Source organism: Myotis lucifugus, unplaced genomic scaffold (genome assembly GCF_000147115.1).
Source record: "Myotis lucifugus unplaced genomic scaffold, Myoluc2.0 scaffold_256, whole genome shotgun sequence".
In the NCBI taxonomy this organism is placed as follows: domain Eukaryota; kingdom Metazoa; phylum Chordata; class Mammalia; order Chiroptera; family Vespertilionidae; genus Myotis; species Myotis lucifugus.
The window spans coordinates 752,419-773,899 of record NW_005871304.1 but is presented as its reverse complement, the minus strand read 5'-3'; the positions used below and the strand labels follow the sequence as shown (position 1 = coordinate 773,899).

General features: G+C 50.8%; 1 protein-coding gene across 1 annotated transcript in view; it reads right to left on the bottom strand.

Moving 5' to 3' along the window:
• Positions 1–21,481, bottom strand: part of CUX2 (cut like homeobox 2) — a 118,881-nt gene that overhangs the window by 6,352 nt on the left and 91,048 nt on the right. Inside the window, exons 7-19 of the mRNA XM_023762686.1 lie at positions 20,016–20,092; positions 19,120–19,186; positions 17,860–17,908; positions 14,757–14,861; positions 10,759–10,950; positions 10,603–10,661; positions 10,049–10,097; positions 9,856–9,955; positions 8,109–8,789; positions 7,256–7,357; positions 3,968–4,761; positions 2,752–2,911; positions 924–1,193 (exon numbers count right to left, since the gene is read on the bottom strand). Of these exons, the coding sequence (XP_023618454.1) occupies positions 924–1,193; positions 2,752–2,911; positions 3,968–4,761; positions 7,256–7,357; positions 8,109–8,789; positions 9,856–9,955; positions 10,049–10,097; positions 10,603–10,661; positions 10,759–10,950; positions 14,757–14,861; positions 17,860–17,908; positions 19,120–19,186; positions 20,016–20,092 (2,705 nt within the window). The remainder of the gene's footprint in view (positions 1–923; positions 1,194–2,751; positions 2,912–3,967; positions 4,762–7,255; positions 7,358–8,108; positions 8,790–9,855; positions 9,956–10,048; positions 10,098–10,602; positions 10,662–10,758; positions 10,951–14,756; positions 14,862–17,859; positions 17,909–19,119; positions 19,187–20,015; positions 20,093–21,481) is intronic.

Below are 21,481 nucleotides of genomic sequence, written 5' to 3'. Positions count from 1 at the left end.
TCTGCATACTTCACATGTATAATTAGTATCACCTTGTTAGAGTAATCTGACAGATTCTAGCAAAACTTCCACGTGCACATCCTCTGACCGAACACTACCACTGGATCTACCCTCCAGCTGTACTTGCCCAAGGGCACAAAGATGCATCTGGACTAGTTTCAGAGGCAACAGGAAATTGGAAACAACCAAAATGTCAACCGGTTGGGTAAAAAATGTAGGCCATCCATGGCCTAAAACACTACAACAGTGCAAAAAAATGCAGGCGGCCTAATTATTCTAACATGGAAGAAAAAGCAAGCTGGTCCTGGCTGGTTTGCTCAGTGGTTAGAGTGTCAGCCTGTGGACTAAACGGTCTTGGGTTTGACTCCTGGCCAAGGGCATGTACCTCTGTTGCAGGTTCAATCCCTGGCCCCAACTGGGGTGCGAGAAGGAAGCAACCAATCAATATGTCTCTCTCACGATGTTTGTTTCTCTCTCTCTCTCTCCCCGACCCCCTTCCATTCTCTCTAATAAAAAAAAGTCAATGGGAAAAAACATGTCCTCAGGTGAGGATTAAAAAAATAAAAAAATTCTTTAAAAAGTAAGCTGTATGTGTATGTTGTATAATTGTATCTATATAGAAAAGAGAAAAGAAGAAACTAGTGACATATATTCTTGTGAGTGTTCAGAAAAGTATCAAAGATACATAAAAACTGGATTCTGATTGGGAGGCTTGAGAGTTGTTATTTATTTACTTTCAACTTATCTTAATTCTCTAGGAACCCAGGTCAGAGTTAGATGCCTCCCAGAGGGTCTTGGGTGCTCTAGGACTGCTGGGTGGGCTGGACCCCAGTGCCCTGCGATCTCACTGTGGGGATCTCACTCAAGAAGAGTGGGAGCTAACCGGGTGGGAGGCAGCATCCCCCAGTCCCACCACCCCTTACCTAGGTTATTGTCTGTGAGAACCTCCTTGACCCTCTTGGTGATGGAGTAGGTGTCCAGCTCGGGGGACATGGCCACAATCTCCTGGATGCCCCCTGTGGCCTGGCTGCCCGAGCACATCTTCCCACTCAGTGAGGAGCTGGAGCGTCCCTCTGGCTGCTGGTTCTCCTTGCTGCTCTCCAATACCAGGCTCAAGGGCTCCTGGGAGCTCTTCTCGGGCTCCGTGGGGCTAAGGGGTGGAGATGGTGAGGACCTGGGTTCGGTGGGACTGGCTGTGGGCCAGAGAGACGGAGAAGGTGGTTACTGCATAGTCACACACAGTTTAGACAGTCTTACTTGTTAGAGCCAAGAGTTGGCAACAATCCATTTTGCAACCACCACAGTAATAGCTCAGGCAGGGACAGTCCTGGATGGGAAAACTAGCAGATGAAAGTTTACATAGTCGCAAAGTATCTCCCCACAAGATACTTATTAGTTACAAAGAGATACCTGGCAGATACCACCTCAACCAAGTGATCAAAGGAAACACCACCAATCATGGGTCAAATCAACAACGGGCGCCTCCTGATACAATGCGAAGCGAGGACACAGCATTGCTTCGGTGATATTCCTGCTGGAAGGGTGCGGCCTCAATCTGATCACAAGAAGCACCAGACAAAGCCGAATGGAGACAGTCTCTAGAATAACTGGCTTCACTATAATTTCTTGCTTGTGCTAGATGTCTCCCTTATCAGATAACAACGATGAGGACAGTAATCAACAAAACTTCCTTTCACTGAGCACTTACCACATGCCCAGTGTAGTGCTACGTGTTTTACGCCCATGATCTCAAGTCACCAAAAACATGCCTAGGAGACAGGTGAGGAAACTAAGGCTCAGAGAGATTAAAAAAGTATGTGCCCCAGTCACACAGTGACTATAGCAACGTCAGGACTAGAGCTCAGGTTTCCTCTCACCCACCGATTAGGATTTTCTGGAAGACAGGAGGTGGTGGTTCGACTATTGAGTGAATAAATTTCGGCTGGGACCCGATTACCCTGAAGGTGCAGAGAGAAGCCTTAAAGTTCTGAGTAGTGCACCACAGCCCCAGGTGGCAGGCAGCCCCTGTCTGGGGTCTTGAGGACTCTATGGTCCCACCTGCCCCCAGATTGGCTGATCCTGGATATCTAGGCGACATCTGTGTGATGCTGGAACTGACATGGACATGTCCTCTGATGACTGTCACCAGCAGAAACACAAAGTTGGTGGAGAAGGGCCAGCCTGGGAAAACAAGAGGCTGTTTCAAGTATCCACCCATTGCTGGCAGGCGGGGGAAGGGGGCTGGGCTCAGCTGGAGTCTCCCCTTTACCCCTTCTTTCCATTCTTAGGCTCCATGACTTTGGGCAACTCTCTGAGCCTCAGTTTCCTCACCGAGGCAAAGTCCAAACTCCACCTGCCTATGTCTCATGACAGCTGCTCAAGGCCCTGTGCTAAGGATTCTGAGGCTGCATGCTGGATCCTTGGGAAAAAAGACATCAATCGGCGATTCTGATGGGATCAGAGGGTGGGGCTCCACATGTAAACTATTTTCTACACTTGCTTGGGCGCCACCTGGAGGTTTAAAACCAGCGATAGATGCATCCCTCTGATTGAAGGAAGCAAGGGGGGCAGGGACACCAGCTAGGAACACACTGCAGTCTTCCAGGGCAGCAATAATGGTGGCCAGGGCAGTGGGGCCAGAGAGAGAGGCAGTAAAGCAGATGCACGTGCCATCACAGAATGGAAGAGTGAGGGCTCTCCGCAGTTTTGGGGGCTGGTAGCACCCCTCAAAAGAGCCCCATGGGCACTCACCTTGTGAGGCGCTGGGCTGCTGGCCAATGGCCTGCCCAAGCTGGTCCGAGAGCCACAGCTGCATGCGGATGAAGGGCTCCCGCCCCTTCTGCGTCAGCTTGCTCCATGGCTTCGGCCGGGACAGCATGTCGCTCACACTGCCCTGTGACAGACCCAGCACCTGGGGACCGGTGGTGCAGAAAGGGTGGGTCAGCAGGCTCCTGGAACACAGGCCATCACCTCCCCTCTCCCCTAAGACTCTTAGGGATCACTGGTCACTCTGTTGCCTGAGAGGCCAGGGCTGTTTTCATTTGTTCATTTCCCAGGTGTGTGCCTGTGTAGTACCCTCACCTGCAGTGCCCTTCCCGATTTCCCTACATGTAAACATCTACCTAGCTATTAAGACCCCCTTAAGTGCCCCCTCCTCCAGGAAGCCTTCCTGTGTCTCCCACTTAGGTTACTCACTTCTCCCTCCTCGGCTTGTTTGTTTGCCTGCTCCTCTGCTATGGGCAGAGGTGATGTTAAAAAACTACTTAACCACTGGTACTGCGGGGGCACCAACCAACCAAGAGGCCCCTTTAGTAGCTGGACCAATGGAGGGATATAAGGTCCTGCAGGAGGGGAGCTAAATAGTTATTTCTAGCCAGGTGGAAGTGTTTTACTGCTTTAACAACCACAGAACTGAATGCCAGCCTTTCCCATGACCCTTTCCCACAGAACCCAGGGACAGCTAGATATAGAAGAACTAGAGGCCCGGTGCACGAAATTTAGGCACTGGAGGGGGGGGGGGTGGTCCCTCAGCCCAGCCTGCAGCCTCTCGCAGCCCAGCCTCTCGCAGTTGGACATCTTTAGCGCTGCGCAGAGGTAAGAGAGGCTCCCACCTCCACCGCTACGCTCACCAGCCATGAACCTGGATTCTGGCTGAGCGACACTCCTCCTATGGGAGTGCACTGACCACCAGGGGGCAGCTCCTGCATTGAGTGTCTGACCCCTGGTGGTCAGTGCAAATCATAGTGACCGGTCGTTCCGCTGTTTGGTCAATTTGCATATTAGCCTTTTATTATATAGGTTGAGCTTTTGGGGTCACAAGAACCTGGGTTCAAATCATGCTTTTGTCCTGTTCTTGCTTCTTTTCAGACCATGGGCACTTGGGGCTGTGTCATCAGGTCGTTCTCATTCCCTGGGTCCCATGGCCCTGAGCCTCCTGCCCTACCTGCTCCCCTGCCCCTGTCTTCACCTTCTCCCCGAAGATCCTCTGGCAGATTCCGTTCTTGGCTAGCTTCTCCTTGACCTGGCGCGTCAGTTCCAGCGTGTCCACCTCACGGTACATGTAGAGCTCGTACTGCTCTGGGGTCAGGGGCGGCACGGTGGGCTTCAGTGTGCGGGGCACGTATGTTGGGTAGTAGGCTAGCCGCCCGCTGCTGCCTGACTCAGAGATGCCCCCCTCGGCCTTGAGCTCGCCCAACTTTGGGGGTTCATCCTCACCCCCAGCCGCTTCATCCTCAGGGATTGTGGGAGCCTCATCCCCACGGGACCAGGCCCGTCCATTGGGTTGGCCAGAGTAGCTGGAGGAGGAGGAGGAGAGTGAGGGTGAGACGGAGGTGTTGTAGGGGTGGCTGAGCAGGCCGCGGTCTGAGGCCCAGTGCTGATCAAAGTAGCCAGCATCACCGATCTCTGACTTGACCTTCCGGATGATGCTCTGCACGAAGGCAGCAGGAGACAGGACAGTGAGGGATGTCTGTGTGGCACTGCTGCTGGTCCCCCCGCTGCCGCTGCTACCACTGCTGTCCTCCTGCTTGACGTAGGTTGGAGCCCCATTCTGGCTCACAGCTGCCAGTGAGGGCCGCTCTGGGGGTGAAGGAGGCACTGAGCGGCCCCGGGGTCCTGCCTCCATCTCCAGGAGGGCCTGCTGCTGTGCTTGCATCTCCCGGCGTGCCTGTTCCAGAATGTTCTTGATGGCATCTTCTGAGGTGCTGGCAGAGGGTGTGCCATTAGTGATGGTCAATGGGGCTGTCAAGTTCTTGGGCTCACCTGTGGGTGGATGACAGGGTGGCCAGAGGCCAGTCGTCAGGACATGGCACCAAGGGCAACAAAGATGGTCACAGCATTGGTATTTATGCCAGCAAAATGTTGGAGGTAATTTCTGTGTCCACCATTTGGGGATTGATTAAGTAAATTATGGTCCAACTGTTTGGCAGACTATTGGGCAGCCATTAAAAATCAGGTAGACAGTGAGATTTTAGCATATATGAAGAAAGTATTTATGTGGATAATCTGATATAAAAAAGACCTGTCTTTTACATATGCTATGATCCATCTACACAAATGTTCAAAGACAAGAAAAATACTATAGCACATAAAAGAGGCTGCTTCATTTGTTCTAACTGGAAAATAATGGCATGAACCCAAATACTCATGGAGGAGAGGATGGACAATAGTGGCATGGCCACACAACAGAATACTATACAGCAATGAAAAAGGAAGTCACTGTGCAAAACCACACATGAATCTTAACATAATTTTGAGCAAAAACAGCAAGTCCCAGAAGGTGATACACAGTATAATTCACTTTCTATAAAGCTCCAAAACAAACAAAATAAATAATATATTATTTGGTAAAAAATCTTTTTAATAAGTAGTAAACAAAAAGAACAATAGAACAGTGCTTCCCTCAGCCCTCTGAGTGGCTTTTCCTGCTCTGGGTCTCCCCACCCCTGGACCAAGCCAGATCAACACTGCCCTTTCTCTATTATCTTGTTGTCCAGTCTCCACCCCAGTGGATCCCACAGTCCAATTAAAAATAATTTATGTTGCTTTTCTGATTAAAAGGTAATACAGCAATGGAATATTATTCAGCCATAAAAAGGAATGAAGCAGAGATACTTGCTACAACATGGATGAATCTCAAAAACATGCTGAGTTAAAAGCTGCCAGACACAAAAGGTCACACATTGTATACTTTCCATTCATACATAGGTAGAGCCATAGAGACTCCCCTGTTCCCCAACTGCTGGATACTTAGGTGTTTCTAGTTTGTCATTGTTGTGACAATGATAAAAGAAAAGCTTGTATATAAATCTTTGTGCCCAATCTGGGTGGGGCATTGTAGGTTCCTCGCAGGGTAAACCTCCTTCCACTCCCTCTCAGGGACCAGGCCAAGGAGAGGACCCTTGGGAAACTCATGGCTCCCAGCAGCAAGCAGAAGCTTGGAAATCAGGTCACTTACTCTGAGTCACCACCAGGGGGCAGAAGACACTGAAAGAGAGTGGGAGTGCTGAAACCTGTTCTAAGTCAGCAACTGTCTTATAACCAACCGCGTGCTGGCTGCACAGAAGCAACTGGGTTCCTAGCTGCAAGAAGCCTCAGACCAGGGGAGGGACAGCCACATTAGCAGTCATTTGTAACATAAGCAAATACAACAATAGAGACATAATGACAATATTAACGGTAACAATGGCTAACCTTTCAGAGGCACCTTCTACATGCCAAGTCCTAGGTTGAGTGCTTGCCAGGATTGATCTAATTTGATCCTCACACAACCTTAAGGAGTATTAACACTACCCTCATTTTAAAAATGAGAAAATGCAGGCACAGAGAGGCTAAGTAAACTTGCCCAGGGTCACACAGCTAATAAACAGCAGGGTCAGAATGCGCAGCAAGACAAATCTGGCTCGCCGAAACCGGTTTGGTTCAGTGGATAGAGCGTCAGCCTGCGGACTCAAGGGTCCTGGGTTCGATTCCAGTCAAGGGCATGTACCTGGGTTGCGGGCACATCCCCAGTGGGAGATGTGCAGGAGGCAGCTGATCGATGTTTCTCTCTCATCGATGTTTCTAGCTCTCTATCCCTCACCCTTCCTCTCTGTAAAAAATCAAGGGAACGGATTCTCCCCTAGATCCTCCGGAAGGAACGCATCCCTGCCGACTCATTGACTAGCTCAGGGAGGCTAATCTTCTGCCCCACCCACCCCACCCATGAGATAATAAATTTGTATTGTTTTCGGCCACTGAATTTGTGGCTAACAGCAGCACTAGGAGATGAATCTGGTGCCCCATGGGAAGGTGTGGATGGCATGGTCACAGAAGCAGAAGGAAGCCAGACAAGTGTCTCCATGGGATATAGAAGGTACAGGTGCAAGGGTGAGACTAACAGTTGGGGTGAGGCTCAGGCCTCGGTGTGTTTGACAGCTCAGAACTGTGATGAAGGAGACATTCCGAGTTGTGCTGTCCCATATAGCCGCCACTAGTCACCTATGCAATGGGGCCAGTGTGACTCAAGAAGTTGTAATTTTATTTAATTTGAATTTGAATGAATATAGATGTGTGTGCCTAGTGGCTCCATATTGGATAGCATGGATCTGGCACTTTCCAGGCCTAGACTTTGCCTGCCTGCAGACTGAAAGAAGCAAAGAGGTTCTGACCTGTTTGGAATCCCCTCTGGATGGATGGCAGGGGATGAGGGGGCCAAGACTCTGCCTGCTGCTCAGAGCAGGCCCCAGAGGCTCAGGCCTTTGCCTGCCACACTCACCCCCTTTCTGTGACTCGATCTCCTTCTTGGCCTGCTCCAGGATGCTCTTGATGGCGTCGTCAGAGCCTGTCTCTGGTGTGCGGATTCTCGGGGTGATACTGCCTGGGAGAGGCAAGGAGGCATTTGTCACGGGGACCTGCATGTTGGGGGTCAGTCCCTGGAGCTGGGAAGGTGAATGGCTGGGCCCCTCCTCCCAGGGCCAGGGCAAAGGCCAGGAGAGCACAGGCCAGACCATGAGTATGTGCAGTAGGACCACTGCTGAGCTAGTCTACGTGACACACTGTGGACCTTCAAGTGACTTAAATAATAATAGCAAAACAACAATGATCAGCCACCACCATAGCTAAAAGTTCTCACGCAGTTACTATGTGCTTTATACTCATTTCACCCCGTGGAGGCTAGTGGATGGGAAGCTGAGGCACAGAAAGCAAGTGAGCTGCCTGAGGCCACCCCGTGGGTGAAGGGCAGAGCTGAGACTCAAACTCAGGTGTTTGTGAGGTCAGAGCTTGGGCCCTTCAGATGGAGTAGCCTAAAAATTAAGCCTGGCAAGGTTAGTGATCACCCAGGCCATTTAATGGATGGGTAAACTGAGGCTTCAAGGTGCTTAGGGGGTAGCTGTCAGAACAGCCCCTGAGACCCAGCCTTTTCGCACCATTATCGAACTGTTCCATGAGGGCCAGTTGGGCACAGGCCTCAGGAAGGAGGGAGAGAGGATGCATTTCCTTATTTTACAGAGGAGGAAAGGAAGGCACAGAAAGGCAAAGTCACTTGCTACAGGTCACACAGCTGGAGGCGGCTGAGCCTGGCTCTGAATCCAGAACCCGTGTTCGCAGACCCTGCGGCCAGCACTCACCTCGCTGCCGCACCTGGATGGTCCTCAGAGCCAGCACGTTCTGCTCGTCCGACAGGAACTGCTTCATCTTAATGAAAGGCTCCTTGCCCTTCACCGTGAGCTTGCGCCAGGGCTTGGGCCGGGCCAGGATCTCACTGACCGAGCCTTGTGACAGCCCCAGCACGTAGTGGCCAAACACCCGCTGCCCAATGTTGTGCTTGAGCAGCTGCTCCTTCACTTGGAACGCAATCTCCGCCGTGTCCAGCTGCTCCTCCTCTGCTCCGGCACCTGCCCCAGCCGTACTGGCCCCGCCACCATCAGCCGGCTCCAGGCCCCCAGGCGGCTCAGGGCCAGGGGCTGGGGTGGCAGGGGCCGTGGGGGGCTTGGTACTGTAGAAGGTGGGGGGAAACACCAGCAGGCTGCCTGCCTCTCCCTTGAAGGCGGCCGGGGGCATCATGTGCTTAGACAGCAGCACGTCCCCTGCCAGTCTCTCCCCTGAAGCCAGGCTGGGGAAAGGGGACAGTGAGAAAGTTCGAGGGCCATCAGGGCCCAGGCTAGGGCCCAGCAGGGGCTGCCCGGGGCCTGGGGACAGGGGGTCTTCCGGCCCTGGTGGTGGCGGTGGTGGGAGCTGTGAAGGAGATGGGTAGGGCTGCTCTGTGCCCAGAGAGTCCTTGATGGAGTCGTCCTCCGAAGGGTCCTCCTCTAGAGAGAGACAGACAGAAGGAGAGAGGAGAGACAGACAAGAGAGTAAGACAGGGAAAGAAATAATGAGAGACATACACAGAGAAAGAGACACAAGAGAGATAGAAAAAAGAGAGACAGAGAGAAATTACATGAGAGAAATCATGCATATGAGAGACAGACAGACACAGAGGGAGACAGGCAGAGAGAGAGTGAAAGACAGATGGACAGAGAGAAAGAAGGAGACAAAGACAGACAGAAACATACATAGAGACAGAAATCCAGAGGCAGGGGAGAGAGGAAGTGGGGAGAAGAGGGGAGGAGGTAGAAGAGGGAAGGAGAGAAGTGCTATGGGCATCCAGTGTTGACACTGCTCTTTCTGCCAGCAACCTCTCCCCCATTCTCAAATCCCCATCCTTCAAGGCCTGGTCCAATTGCCTGCTCTGGGGAGCCCTCCCTCCTGCCACGAAGAACATTAACTGAGCACTTGTTATAGGCCCAGCACCGCCCCTGCGGTGGGGAGTTTGGATTAATCCCATCCTGCAGGAGTACCCACTTCCCAGGCACCCGCCTCATCCATGAAGTAGGCCCCATCACTGGCCCCATTTTTTAGGTTAGGAAATGGAGGCACAGAGTTTTGGCTGGGGCCGCACTGCTTAAAGGTTCTGGAGTCGCTGTGTCGGAGAAGGGGCAAGTGGCTGAGCAGGTGATTTGGGAGAGAGCAATGCCTGCTGCGGGGGTGCAATGTGAATGCCCGCCTTGTCCCGTGGCCTCATCCTACTGCTCATGAAGGCTCGGGGCTGCATGGAGCCTTTGGTGACCTTAGGAGGCCTGAGTGAGCTGTATGTCCTTGAGTATGTGTGTGAATGTGTGTGGACATCATGTGGGACAGCTGCCAACTGGCTTAGACATGGACGGTGCCCAGCTCAGTGCCAGGCACACAGCAGGTGCTCAATCACCGTGCACCCCTTTTCTCCATCACTCTCCTGCCTCAGTGGAAGGCAGTGGTCTGTGGGCATGGAGAAGGCCAGGGACCCATCACAGCCCCAACCCGGTCCCTTAGCCCCGAGAACATCCCCTCCCCTACCAGGGCTGGCCAAGAGACCTGGCTTTTCCAGCAGAAACTTCTGTGCAGGGAAGAACGCCTCCTTGGCCATGAGCAGCGAGTCCTCGGGCTTGGCCAGGCTCTGAGGAGATAAGAGGCCGGGCTGGGAGGGCGTGGTTGGTGGAAGGCTCTCACGGGCAGCTTGTCCCATGGGAAGAGTGGCGGGGACACTCACCTGGGGGAGGCTGCAGGTGCTGGAGGCCAGCTTCATGGCTTTCAGGATGCTGCCGGAGAAAGTGGAGAGTGTGAAGCAGCCGTGCTTCCCTGGCTTGGGGAGAGGCCTTGGGAGAGGCACTTCCACTGACCTATCTTCGCTGACTGAGAACAACTGCCCTCACCCCCTGGACCCGCACAACGCTGGCCTCATGGTAACAAGGCTTTAAGTAGGGGCTTGTGAACTGGTTCCAATGTTACCAGGAGGGGTGCTGTGCTAACCGACTCTCACACCGGCCCACTTGAGCTTATCTGATCAATGCATCATCCCCGTCTCCCCCCAGGCACACCACCAACAACATGGCTGCCTTGCATGTTCTCTGACAGGCAGCTCTTAATGGCAAAGGACTGCGCACGACACCCAAAGTACCAGTGGAGAGGAGACAAGGGCATCACAAAGTGGAGTGTGGTGGGAGGGAGGAAGGTAACGGATTCTGCCAAGGGCCCTGGCCATCTGCCCAGGTGGCCCCGGCCAGGGAAGAGGACTGGGGTCTATGGAGCCCCACTACACAGTACCTCAGCTCTGTTTTAATTTCTTCATAGTCAGACTGTGCCTGGAGCTTCTCTTCCAGCTTCTAGAGGAGCAAACAAAGACAATGAGGCTGGGCTGTCCTTCTGTCTGGGAATGTCCCACCCATCTCCCATCTGCCCACCTGCTCCCCAAAGACCTACCTCGATGGCCTCGGACTTGGCTGTGAGCTGCCGTTCCAGGTCGGCAATCTGGTTGGCGGAGGCTTCCTCCAGCTCCTGCAGAGAGTTCTGGAGGTGCTGCACATCCTTCAGCAGCCGCAGGATCTCCCGATCCTTGGAGGCCAGGGCAGCCTCGAGCCGCGGGCCCGAGCACAGTGTGAAGTTCACCTTATCCTGAGGACAAAGGGGGTTTTTGAGGGGCTGCAGGGCTGGCCTCCCCACCCGAGTCCCAAACAAAATGGGAGATCCATCTGTGGTATGGTCTTAGTGCTGAGCCCCACAGAGCAGTCAGCCCATTTGACAGGCCCATGGCTTTTCTCTTTCCGTCTCCGAGCCTTGTCCAGGCTGGACCTACCAGCCTGGAAGCCTTTCCCTCTATTCTTGAAACTAAACAGGTGGGAGGGGAAGTGAGCAGGAAAGGTTTTCTGGAGGAAGATGTGTCTAAACCGTGATGAAGTTCAAGAACACGTTAGAGATTTAGAAGATTGCTTGGCAGCATCCACTGAAGGGGAACATATGTGCTTCCACTCATTGGCATATATGCAGGAGAAACGCAGGCCCCTCTGCACCAGACCCGGACACCAGGACACATGTTCACAGCAGCCCTCTCGGTAATAGCCCCGAACTGGAAACCCTCCAAATGCCTACCAACAAGAGAATGTGGATAGACTATGGTATATTCCACAATGGAATACTATACAGGAATTAAAAAGAATAATCTACAACTACTCCAACAACTCTCTCTGATATAATATGGAGTGAAGAGACCAGACACCAAGGTGTGTGTGTTATTCAATTAAGATCAGATACAAACACAGTTTCTGGGGGGCTGGGAATGTTCTTCTTGATCTAGATGCTGGTTATGGGGTGTGTTCATTCTGAAAAATTCAATGTGCTGTACACTTATGATATGCACATTTTCCCTTATGTATATTACTAGAGACCTGGTGCACGAAATTTGTGCTCTGGAGGGGGAAGGAGTAGTTCCCTCAGCCTGTGCCCTCATGCAGTCCGGGACCCCTTGAGGAATGTCCGCCTGCCAGCAGTCAGACATCCCTCTCGCAGTCCGGGGCTCTCGCAGTCCGGGACCCCTCGCTCCTTACCGCCCACCTGCAGTGGAGGCAGGAGAGGCTCCCACCACTGCTGCTGCGCATGCCAGCCATAAGCCCGGCTTCTGGCTGAGTGGCGCTCCCCCTGTGGGAGCGCACTGACCACCAGGGGGCAGCTCCTACGTTGAGCATCTGCCCCCTGGTGGTCAATGCACATCATAGCAACCGGTTGTTCCGCCATTTGGTCGATTTGCATATTAGGGTTTTATTACATAGGATACTTAAATAAAACATTTGCTAAAACCATGATTCAGCAAAAATCAAAATCATGACTCAGTAGAGTCAATACCATGATTCAGCAAAAATAACAAGCACGGCCCAGCAAAAATGAAAACCATGATCCAACAAATACCTGCTAGCATGACTCAGCAAAAATTCGCTAGCGTGACTCAGTAAAAAATCCAGTACCATAACTCAGCAAAAATCTCCAGCACAACTCCACAAATACCGCCAGCATGGCTTGGCAACAATCCACCAGCATGACTGAGCAAAAAACCCCCCCAACATGTAAAAACAGCATGACTCAGCCAAACTAGCTATTATGACTCAGCAAAAGGTTAATAGGGTCAGGATCAGGGGTGAGAGCTAGGGCTAGGAACTGGGGTTAGAGTTAAGGATTAGGGTTGGGGTTGGGGTCAGGGTTAGAGTGTCAGGGTTAGAATGTCAGGGTCAGGATCAGGACCAGGGTCAGGGTGAGGAAGTGTGGGGATAGGGTGTTACCAGCAGAGGGAACAGCATAGACAAAGGTTTGGGTTTCTAAAATGGGTGCAGGATGTCTCCATTCCAGGCAGTAAGAGACCCATAGGGTTAGACGTGAGACCTTGTAGCCACAGGTCACATTAGGGGTGGTTCCTTCCTTTTCCTAATTTGCCACCAGCCCCAAGTCCCACTGCTTCTCTAGGTTTTAGGAAATGGTCCCTTTGTCCTGGATGAAGACAAAGAGGTTGCTGTTTGAGGGAAACTGAAGTCAGGCTGATTTTGAGTTCAGTTACAAATGAATCTAAGAAGCTTTACAAAAACAAATCAACACAAAACAAAAACCCATCACTGCCAACCCTGGGTATTCTTCCATGGAGATAAGTGACAATTAAAACAGGAAGCGGATGCCATTAACACATTAAATTAATTAGCATCGAGTGCCACTGTTCTGCTCAGAAAAGCTCACCCCCAAACTAGCCAAGATCCCAGTGGCTGATTAGCACAGGCATTTGCTGGGTTCCACCGGGGTTAATTAAGAACCATCAGCAAATTATCTCTTAGACATCCTCATGAGCAGACATCCAGGCACAGTGACACATACACACCGCCTCCTGGGACACAGACACCGGTGGACACACTGATAGCCACAACACACACTGATACACACAGAGAAATACACAGGTGTCAAGGAGACACACTCATGTGGACATCACCAGACACACAGAGACATGTATATGCTCAAAAAGACCATTGCTCTTGTGGGCAAAAACCCAGACACACCAAAACCATATTAATAATAATAATAGTAGCATCAAATATTTACTGAGCATAGATTGAGCCAAGTCCCATTTTAGGCATTTTACATGTAATCCTTTTAACAGTCCTATAATGTAGATCTTACTTGTACAGATGAAGAAACTGAGGCACAGTTAAGAGTAAAGATGCAGTCATTTTCCAAAGGTCACAAACAGATGCACATTCCAATATTCAAACAGAAACAGACACAGGCCAGTGCATCAGGGTGGCAGGTAAGGTTAAAATTATGCTGGTCACTTCAGGTTCATGGGTGGAGACAATAAATTACCCTGGGGTAGACCTGTTATTATGTAAGGAACCGTGAATCTAATGCCTTGTCTGCAGAGATCTGGAAGTAGGCGGACCAATTTACATGAGGAACTCAAGGCTTTCTGAGAGAACAGAGATGGAGACTTCTAAAATATGACACAAGGATAGGTTGGGGTGGTTCTGACTAAAATCCTTTGGCAGGAAATGATCCTAGGACCCAAAGGGACACCAACCAGGGGGAAAGAGAAAGATGCACCGTAAAACCAGGCTTAATACAGAGACCTCACGCCCTAGCCGGTTTGGCTCAGTGGATACAGCGTCTGTCTGCGGAGTGAAGGGTCCCGGGTTAGATCCTGGTCAAGGGCATGTGCCTGGGTGTGGTCTTGATCCCTAGTGGGGGGCATGCAGGAGGCAGCTGATCAATGATTCTCTCTCATCATTGATGTTCCTATCTCTCTCCCTCTCCTTTCCTCTCTGAAATCAATAAAAATATAGTTAAAAAAATACAGAGACCTCAGGGTTAATGACAGAAGATTGGCTCTTCATAGCATGTGGCGTTAAAATTCATGTTTTGGGCGCGAATGGCTAAATATGCGCATTAACATCAGATCTTGGTATGTATTTTTGTCTGGGTCTGGAAGGATACAGAGAACCAGCAGGGTGTAGTCCCAAGCCTTCACCAAGCAGTGTGAGACCAGTGGTCAACAGCGACACCTGGTGACATCCACCAAAACTGTACTGCTGCTCCAGTGATCATACCTTCCCACCCCTTGCCCTCTTGCCAGGCAGACATTTGGCAATAGGAACGACCCTCTTTGGTCTGAGTAGGTTTCTGGCATTTTTGGACAATTGGGCATGAGGGGACTTCCAGTTAATCAGGATATATGGAAGCTTGAGCTTGAAAAGTTAAGAGCTGGGCTGTATTTTTACCCTTAACTGTTGAAGCAAGTGACCTTGGCAATTAAGATGCTACTCCCACTGTAAGTATCAGAAACCCACACACCCATGTGCACAATTTCGCATAGATGCACACAAACAACCCACGTATTCATACCCACAAACATGGCCTTTCCCAACCTTTCCCTCTGGCTCTCCCACCATCCTTACCCCACTGGGATTCTGCGGGGAGCAGCAGGCCAGGCGGATGGAGCTGTTGACAGAGGCAAGTTGTTCCCGAAGACTTTCCACCTCCCGCTGGGCAGCCTCAGCTCTCTGAGGAGGAGAATGGGACAAGTGTGGTTAAGAAGTGAATGGGACCACAATGGATGTCACCCTGGCCCTTCACCTTCTCCCTCCACCGTCTTAGGCATGGGCTGGGCAGGCAGGGTTGAGGGCTGAGGGTCCTACTTTTTGGGTCTTGAACCCTTGACTTGGCTTTTGATTCCCCCAGGGTTCTTGAGATTCCAAGAGGAGTCAGAACATTCCCAATCCACAAGGGCAGGAGGGAGATGCTGTCTTGATGGGATGGGCAACTTTTTACACACTTGAGGCCACTCTGTATCCCAAGTAAACTTCAGGCCTGTCTGGTCAGAAGGCAAGTTTGTCCCCAGCTCCCCGACCACCTGGTGTGGAATCCTGGATGGGGCATCTGCTGAGGTGGCTTCCCAGCTCACAAGCTACTGAAGGCCCTTGGGCAAGGCACTTCCCCTCCCTGGGTCTCAGCTTTCCTTTTGTGAAATGGGGAAAATGAAACACATCTACTGCAGAGACATAATGAAATACTTCTAAATCAGAAAGAGGCGGTTTACTGAATTGGGTCTTCAAACATTTCTGAGAAAAAAAGCCTGGGAGGAAGCATCTAAATGTTAACAACACAGCCTTGTGGCTTTGGAGAGAAATCTGTACGTTGTCACTTCCTGGGTGTGTGTGACCTTGGGTAAGAGATTTCATCTCCCCAACTTCAGTTTCCCTATCTACAAAATGGGGATTATAAAAGCAACTACCTTCTAGAGTTGTTTTTTATTGAGTGATTTGGAAAAACACAACTCATTAGGCATTTTAGCTTGGTGCCTGACACATGTAAGTGGGTCAATAACTGGTTAACTTTATTAACATCAACAGGGTATGTGGAATCTTGAGCCATTATTTAAAAAATTAGAACAGCTGCAGCTTTTTTTTTACCCTCAGCTGGTGACACAGGGCATAGTGATTATGTTTAACTTACGCACTGACCTTGACAATCACGATGCTATGCCCACTATGTACACACAGAGATCCACACACCTCCATTGGCACATTCTGTTTGATTATTTATTTATTTAAATATGTTTTTATTGATTTCAGAGAGGAAGGAGAGGGAAAGATTGAAACATCAATGATGAGAGAGAATCATGGATCGGCTGCCTCCTGCATGCCCCTACTGGGGATTGAGCCAGCAACCCGGGCATGTGCCCTTGACCAGAATCAAACCCAGGACCCTTCAGTCTGCAGGCCAATGCTCTATCCACTGAACCCAACCAGCTAGGGCAAATTCTATTTTTTAATGGATTTTTTAATTTATTGTATCCTGCCTTATTCCAGAAAAGGTTCAAGTCAGTTACGTTTTGGGTGTGTGGAGTTGTAGAGAAAATATTCTTGTTACTGAAGCTTGGGATCTGGGCTAAAAGACAGGCCTTGGAAGACAATTTATGACAGACGAGCTGGTGAGAATGCCAGAGATATTTGCCCTGAGGGCCTGTGTTTACATTTCGAGGGGGATGAGCCCCAGACTGTGGAGACATCCCCTGGGCTATAAAGCTGGGTTTAACACTACCAGTCTTATCTGCCCCTGGAGAGAAGCATTTGCATTCCACATGCTAAACCCCGGACCCCTGCCCTTCTGTTCACCGTGACACTCAGGAGATAATTTATCTCCCTCCCTCAGAAGGCCCCTCTCTCAGAACTACCCAGATTCCTATTTTGGGGGGCTGGAGGGGCTAACGTTCAGTACAAACTCTGGTGCATTTAGGGTGCCAGCTGGTTTTCGCCTCATCACCCCAGGTAAGAATTCGGGCAAACTGGCATGGTTATTGCTATGTCAGTAACAGCATAGATCTGCTCTGCTCCAGAATCCGCTTGTTCACATTTAGTATATTAAAAACCTAATATGATGACATTTATTTTCTTCTCCATACTTTCTATAATGAGCTGGTTTTAGTTTATACTCAGAAAAAATAAACATGAAAAATGCTTTCTATTTAAACTAAGATCCCTTTTCTTTAGCCTAGTAACTAGTGGTCGACAAACTCATTAGTCAACAGAGCCAAATATCAACAGTACAATGATTGAAATTTCTTTTGAGAGCCAAATTTTTTAAACTTAAACTATATAGGTAGGTACATTGTTATTTACTTAATTAGGGTACTCCTAAGGCTTAGGAAGAGCCACACTCAAGGGGCCAAAGAGCCGCATGTGGCTCGTGAGCCGCAGTTTGCCGACCACGGGCCTAGTTGAATGGCAAAGATCTTTGAGTCTGATAACAGGTGGTACTGGCGAGGCGGGGACACAGGCCCATTCCTACCTTGCTGGATGGAGTGTAAATTGGCCCAACCCCATGGAGGGCAGTTTGGCCACATCTGCCAAATTATAAGTGCACCGATCCTTTCCCCAGCAATCCCACTTCTGGGAATTTACAGATAGAGTGCTGGAGGAGACCCCAGGTGGGAGAGAGGGAGAGAAGCAGACCCAGGCTTGTGCCTCATCACCAACCCTGGCTCCTCACTCAGTCTTGGCTGGGAGAGACCCATGTCCCTACTTGGCCTGGAGATGGGCACTTGCGGGCTGGGATCACTGGCCAATGCTCTGCTTCCCTCCTCCCCGTGCTGTGCAAAGACACCTAGAAAGGCCTCCTGCCTGCTGTGCAGGCTGCCTCCCAGCTTTTGCCCAGGCCGTTCCCTGTCCTGGAATGCCATCCTTTTACAGTCTGGACTGATTTATCGGGACTCAGCTCCATGGTCCTTCCTCCAGGATGTCTTCCCTGACTCCTGAATCTGGGTCAAATGCCCCTTCTCTGGCTGCTGCTATCTGGACCGTCCTATTTTTGAGTATTCTGTCTGCACCCTCACTCTCCTTCCTCCAGGAGCTCAGGGCCTGGGTCCCAGACGTCTCCCAGCCTCAGCACTCTGTATGGCACATAGTTCAATAAATACAGATTGAGCATAGCCCTTCCTCCCAGACTGGCCCGAGACCCCCACCACGTGCAAAATGAGTCCCCCAGCACAGGTTTCCTCACCTGATTAGCTTTCTCCAGGTTGGTCATGATCAGGCTGACTTCATCTGCCCTGAGACAGAAAGATGAGGCCCTGAGGAAGGGACTCTGGCCACCACCAGGCCCCCTACCCATCCTGATACCCCCCAGCCCCTGCCTGAACCCAAGGGTTTCAAAACTGAGGGCCAAGGAGGCTGACTTCCACCCCTCTTACTGGAGAAACTAGGCTGGACGGAAAAGAACCCAGGCTGCGGGGAAATGGAAATGGGCCTCAGGACTGCAGCCTGGCCTCTCACCTCCCCAGGGTCCACTCTCTGAAGCTGTCGCAGAGCTGCACCTCCCAGCTTTTGCTCCTACTGTGCCTTCTGCCTGGAATGCCTTCCTCAAGAGAACCAGGTCCAAAGAGTCGTCCTAGGTACCCTCTCTACTCCCCCATGGTGGCCATTTATTTACTCTGCTGCCCTCCTCCCTTCAGTACCTAGGGGGTCCGAACAGGCCTCTTCCACCTTGGCTGCCCCTCTTCCTGGTGTGGGGTGGGGGCCAAAGGAGGCCTGTGGGGAGCATTTGATGACTATAAGCCACGCATGTGCTCCATGCATGTTCAGGGCACTCTCTGCACAAGCTTTTCCAATTGCTCAGAGCACACTCCCCAGCGTTCTTCACGTGGCCATCTCCTGCTCATATTCCAGGCCTCACACTGAAAGTCACCTCCTCAGGGAACCCACCGCTCCCTGTTATTCCCTCTTGTGGTTCCTGTTCTTCCCTTGACAGCATTTACCATGTGCCCAGAACAGTATTGGGCACACAGGAAATGCTCAGGAGTGTCTGTGAATGAATGAATTTATCACTGCACATTAGTCAGTGTCTGCCAGGGCTATGTCTAACGTTTCCTCCAGGGTCTCAGCATAGTCCTGGGGAAATAGTAAGCACTAAATAAGTGTTTGTGAAATCAGCAATGTCTTAAATCCTGAAGAAACACTGAGTACAGAGTAATTTAAGTGAATGACACTTGGCCCTGAGGGCTGGACTGTGGAGTTGAGGAGTGGGACAGCCCCAGGAGGCTGGGGTAAGGCGCAGGTCCCTGCCCAGTAGACCCAGAATGCCATTTATAGTCTGTTGTGCATAAATGGCACAGCAATGACCATTGAATATGGCTGTGTGCCTCTGTGGGGCGGGGAGCAGAGGGTGTTTAATAAAATGGGTACCTCATATAGAATCAGAAAGAGAAGGCATATCTGGGAGGGTCAGAGGGAGGAGGCATACCTCAGCAGGGTGTTCACTTACTTGGATGCCGCCTCCTCATCATATTTCCGCCGCAGCTCCAGCAGCTCTGTCTGCGTGGCCTTCAACGCTGGGAAAAAGTAAAGAGCCAGGGTGAGGCTGCCCACCCCCAGGGAGGTGGAACCTACTCCTGCAGGGCCTGGAAGGCAGAATGAGGTCTAGGCTAGTGAGGAAAGACCTTTCTTGTGGTTAGAACTGGTGACAGGTTCTAGAGGGGCTTCAAGCTGGTGAGAGGCATGTGGAGTGGCTGGGGTGGGGAGGGGGGCTGGCTGTCCCAAGGCCTGGGGTATGAGCCTTCTAGCACCATTAGGTCACCAGGGTAGGATGATCTACCCATAGCTCATCCACCCTGAGATCCAGACCTGGCAAGTAAGGGGGACAGTGAGGAGTAACAAAATCAACAGATATAAGTATATGATAATAAATGAGGGATTTCTCATAAAATTCCAGATTTCTGATTTTTTCTAGGAAAATTGAAGGGATTGGCCACACTAGGCCATAAGGCAGTGCCTGGCTGGTGCTCTTTTTTTTTTGGCTGGTGCTCTTTAGATAAAGCTGCTTTCTCCAGTTTACCCCAGATCCCACCCCACCCTACTGTCTTCTCTAACCTGACTGGCTTAGTTGTGTGCTAGGACACAGAAGGCCTTCAATTTGCTACCCCTATTTTAATTCTAGCTCCAACCTTCTCTCCACAGTAGTATGGCCTCCAGGGACTGGGGGCTCAGTCCCCCGCTGGGTAATGTAAATTTCTCTCCTTCCCCTTCCCAAACTCCCTTCTTACCCTCTTGATTCTGAAACACCTGGGCCTATGTTCATAGTGTCAGTGCCTTTCTTCCTCCTCCTGGTCTGATAGGGCCAGGGTGCTGTGTGAGGGCCAGGGCCATGTGCCACATACATACCTGAATGTAGGACCTTGATCTTTTCCTCTGCCTCCCCCAGTCTGGCTGCCAAAGTGATTTGTACTTCTTGAAGGCCCCTGTGGAGAGACCGGGCCTGCTCATGCCAGCTCTGCTCATTGAATGGGCCTTGCCTGAGCCCCACCCGTTTCCTATCCCCTTGCCCATTCCCTGTACTCTTCACCTCTATCTTAAACACAACACATGTCCTTAAACTTGACATTTAGGCATCTAGCTGCCCCACTGTTTTGCTGGTATGTGGCCCCCATAATGGTTGGGCCAGTTAAGTTTCTGGCAGCATTTTGGGAAGGGGGCTTATGGCAGCCAGCAACTTCTCTCTGGGCCTCAATTTCCTGGTCTATAAAGTGGGGTTTCTGATGGGGTCTGCTTCAGTGGGTATTGTAAGCATGCTTAGTGTGTTCCTCAATACCGTCAGCTACTATTACTGCCCCGGAGGCATTTCCCCCCTCCCTTTGGCAGAAGCTTGGGATGTCCATCCAGCCCATTGGGGCCCAGTTCCGGAGTAATGCAAGTATCGCAGTAAAGAGAGGCCCTACCTGGACTAGTGAAGGGTTTAGGCAAAGCCTGGGCCTTACAGTATCAGATTCAGAGACTCTAGGGAAGAAGCCCCCTTTACCTCTGATCTCACCTCCCCCTCCTTCACTCCACTCCAGCCACATTCATCTCCTTGCTGTTTCAGTACACCAGCCTCAGACCCTTTGCACTGGCTGTTCCCTCTGCTTGTGACACCCTTCCCCTAGATACCTGCAGGGCTCACTCCCTTGCCTCCTTAGGACTTTGCTCACCTTCTCATTGAGGCCTCCACCAACATTCTATTTAAAACTTCAGCCCTCCATCTCATCCTCTTCCTCCCTGCTTTACTTCTCCTCAAACCCTTATCATCATCTAACATATCGCTTATTTTACTTATCTTATTCATTTGTGTGTTCCTCACTAGGAAGTAAACTCTAGGAGGGCAGAGAGTTTTGTACCTTTTATTCACTGCTGTGTCTCTAAAATAGTGACCAGTACACAGTAGGTGGCTCTATAAATATTACTGCTGCACCACTGTCAAGGCACCATTTACTGACACACACTCCTCTGTGTGAGTGCCACGCTAACGAGAATGCACAGGAGTCACCTTGTTTCATTCCATGGCAGACTAGGAATTGATATCACGTGTGATGGTTATGTTAAGTGTCCACATGGTTAAGCTATAGTATCCATTTATCCCAACACACACTCATTTAGGTGTTTCTGTGAAGTATTTTGTAGATGTGGTTAACATCTACAATTAGCTGACATTAGTAAAGGAGAATATTATCACTAATGTAGGTGGGCCTGATCTAACTAGTTGAAGGTCTTAAAATAAAACCAAGGAAGAAGTTCTGCCTCAAGACTGCAACACTGACTACTGCCTGACAGTTCCTAGCCTGCTGGCAGGTCTACCAACTCGGATTTGCCAGCCC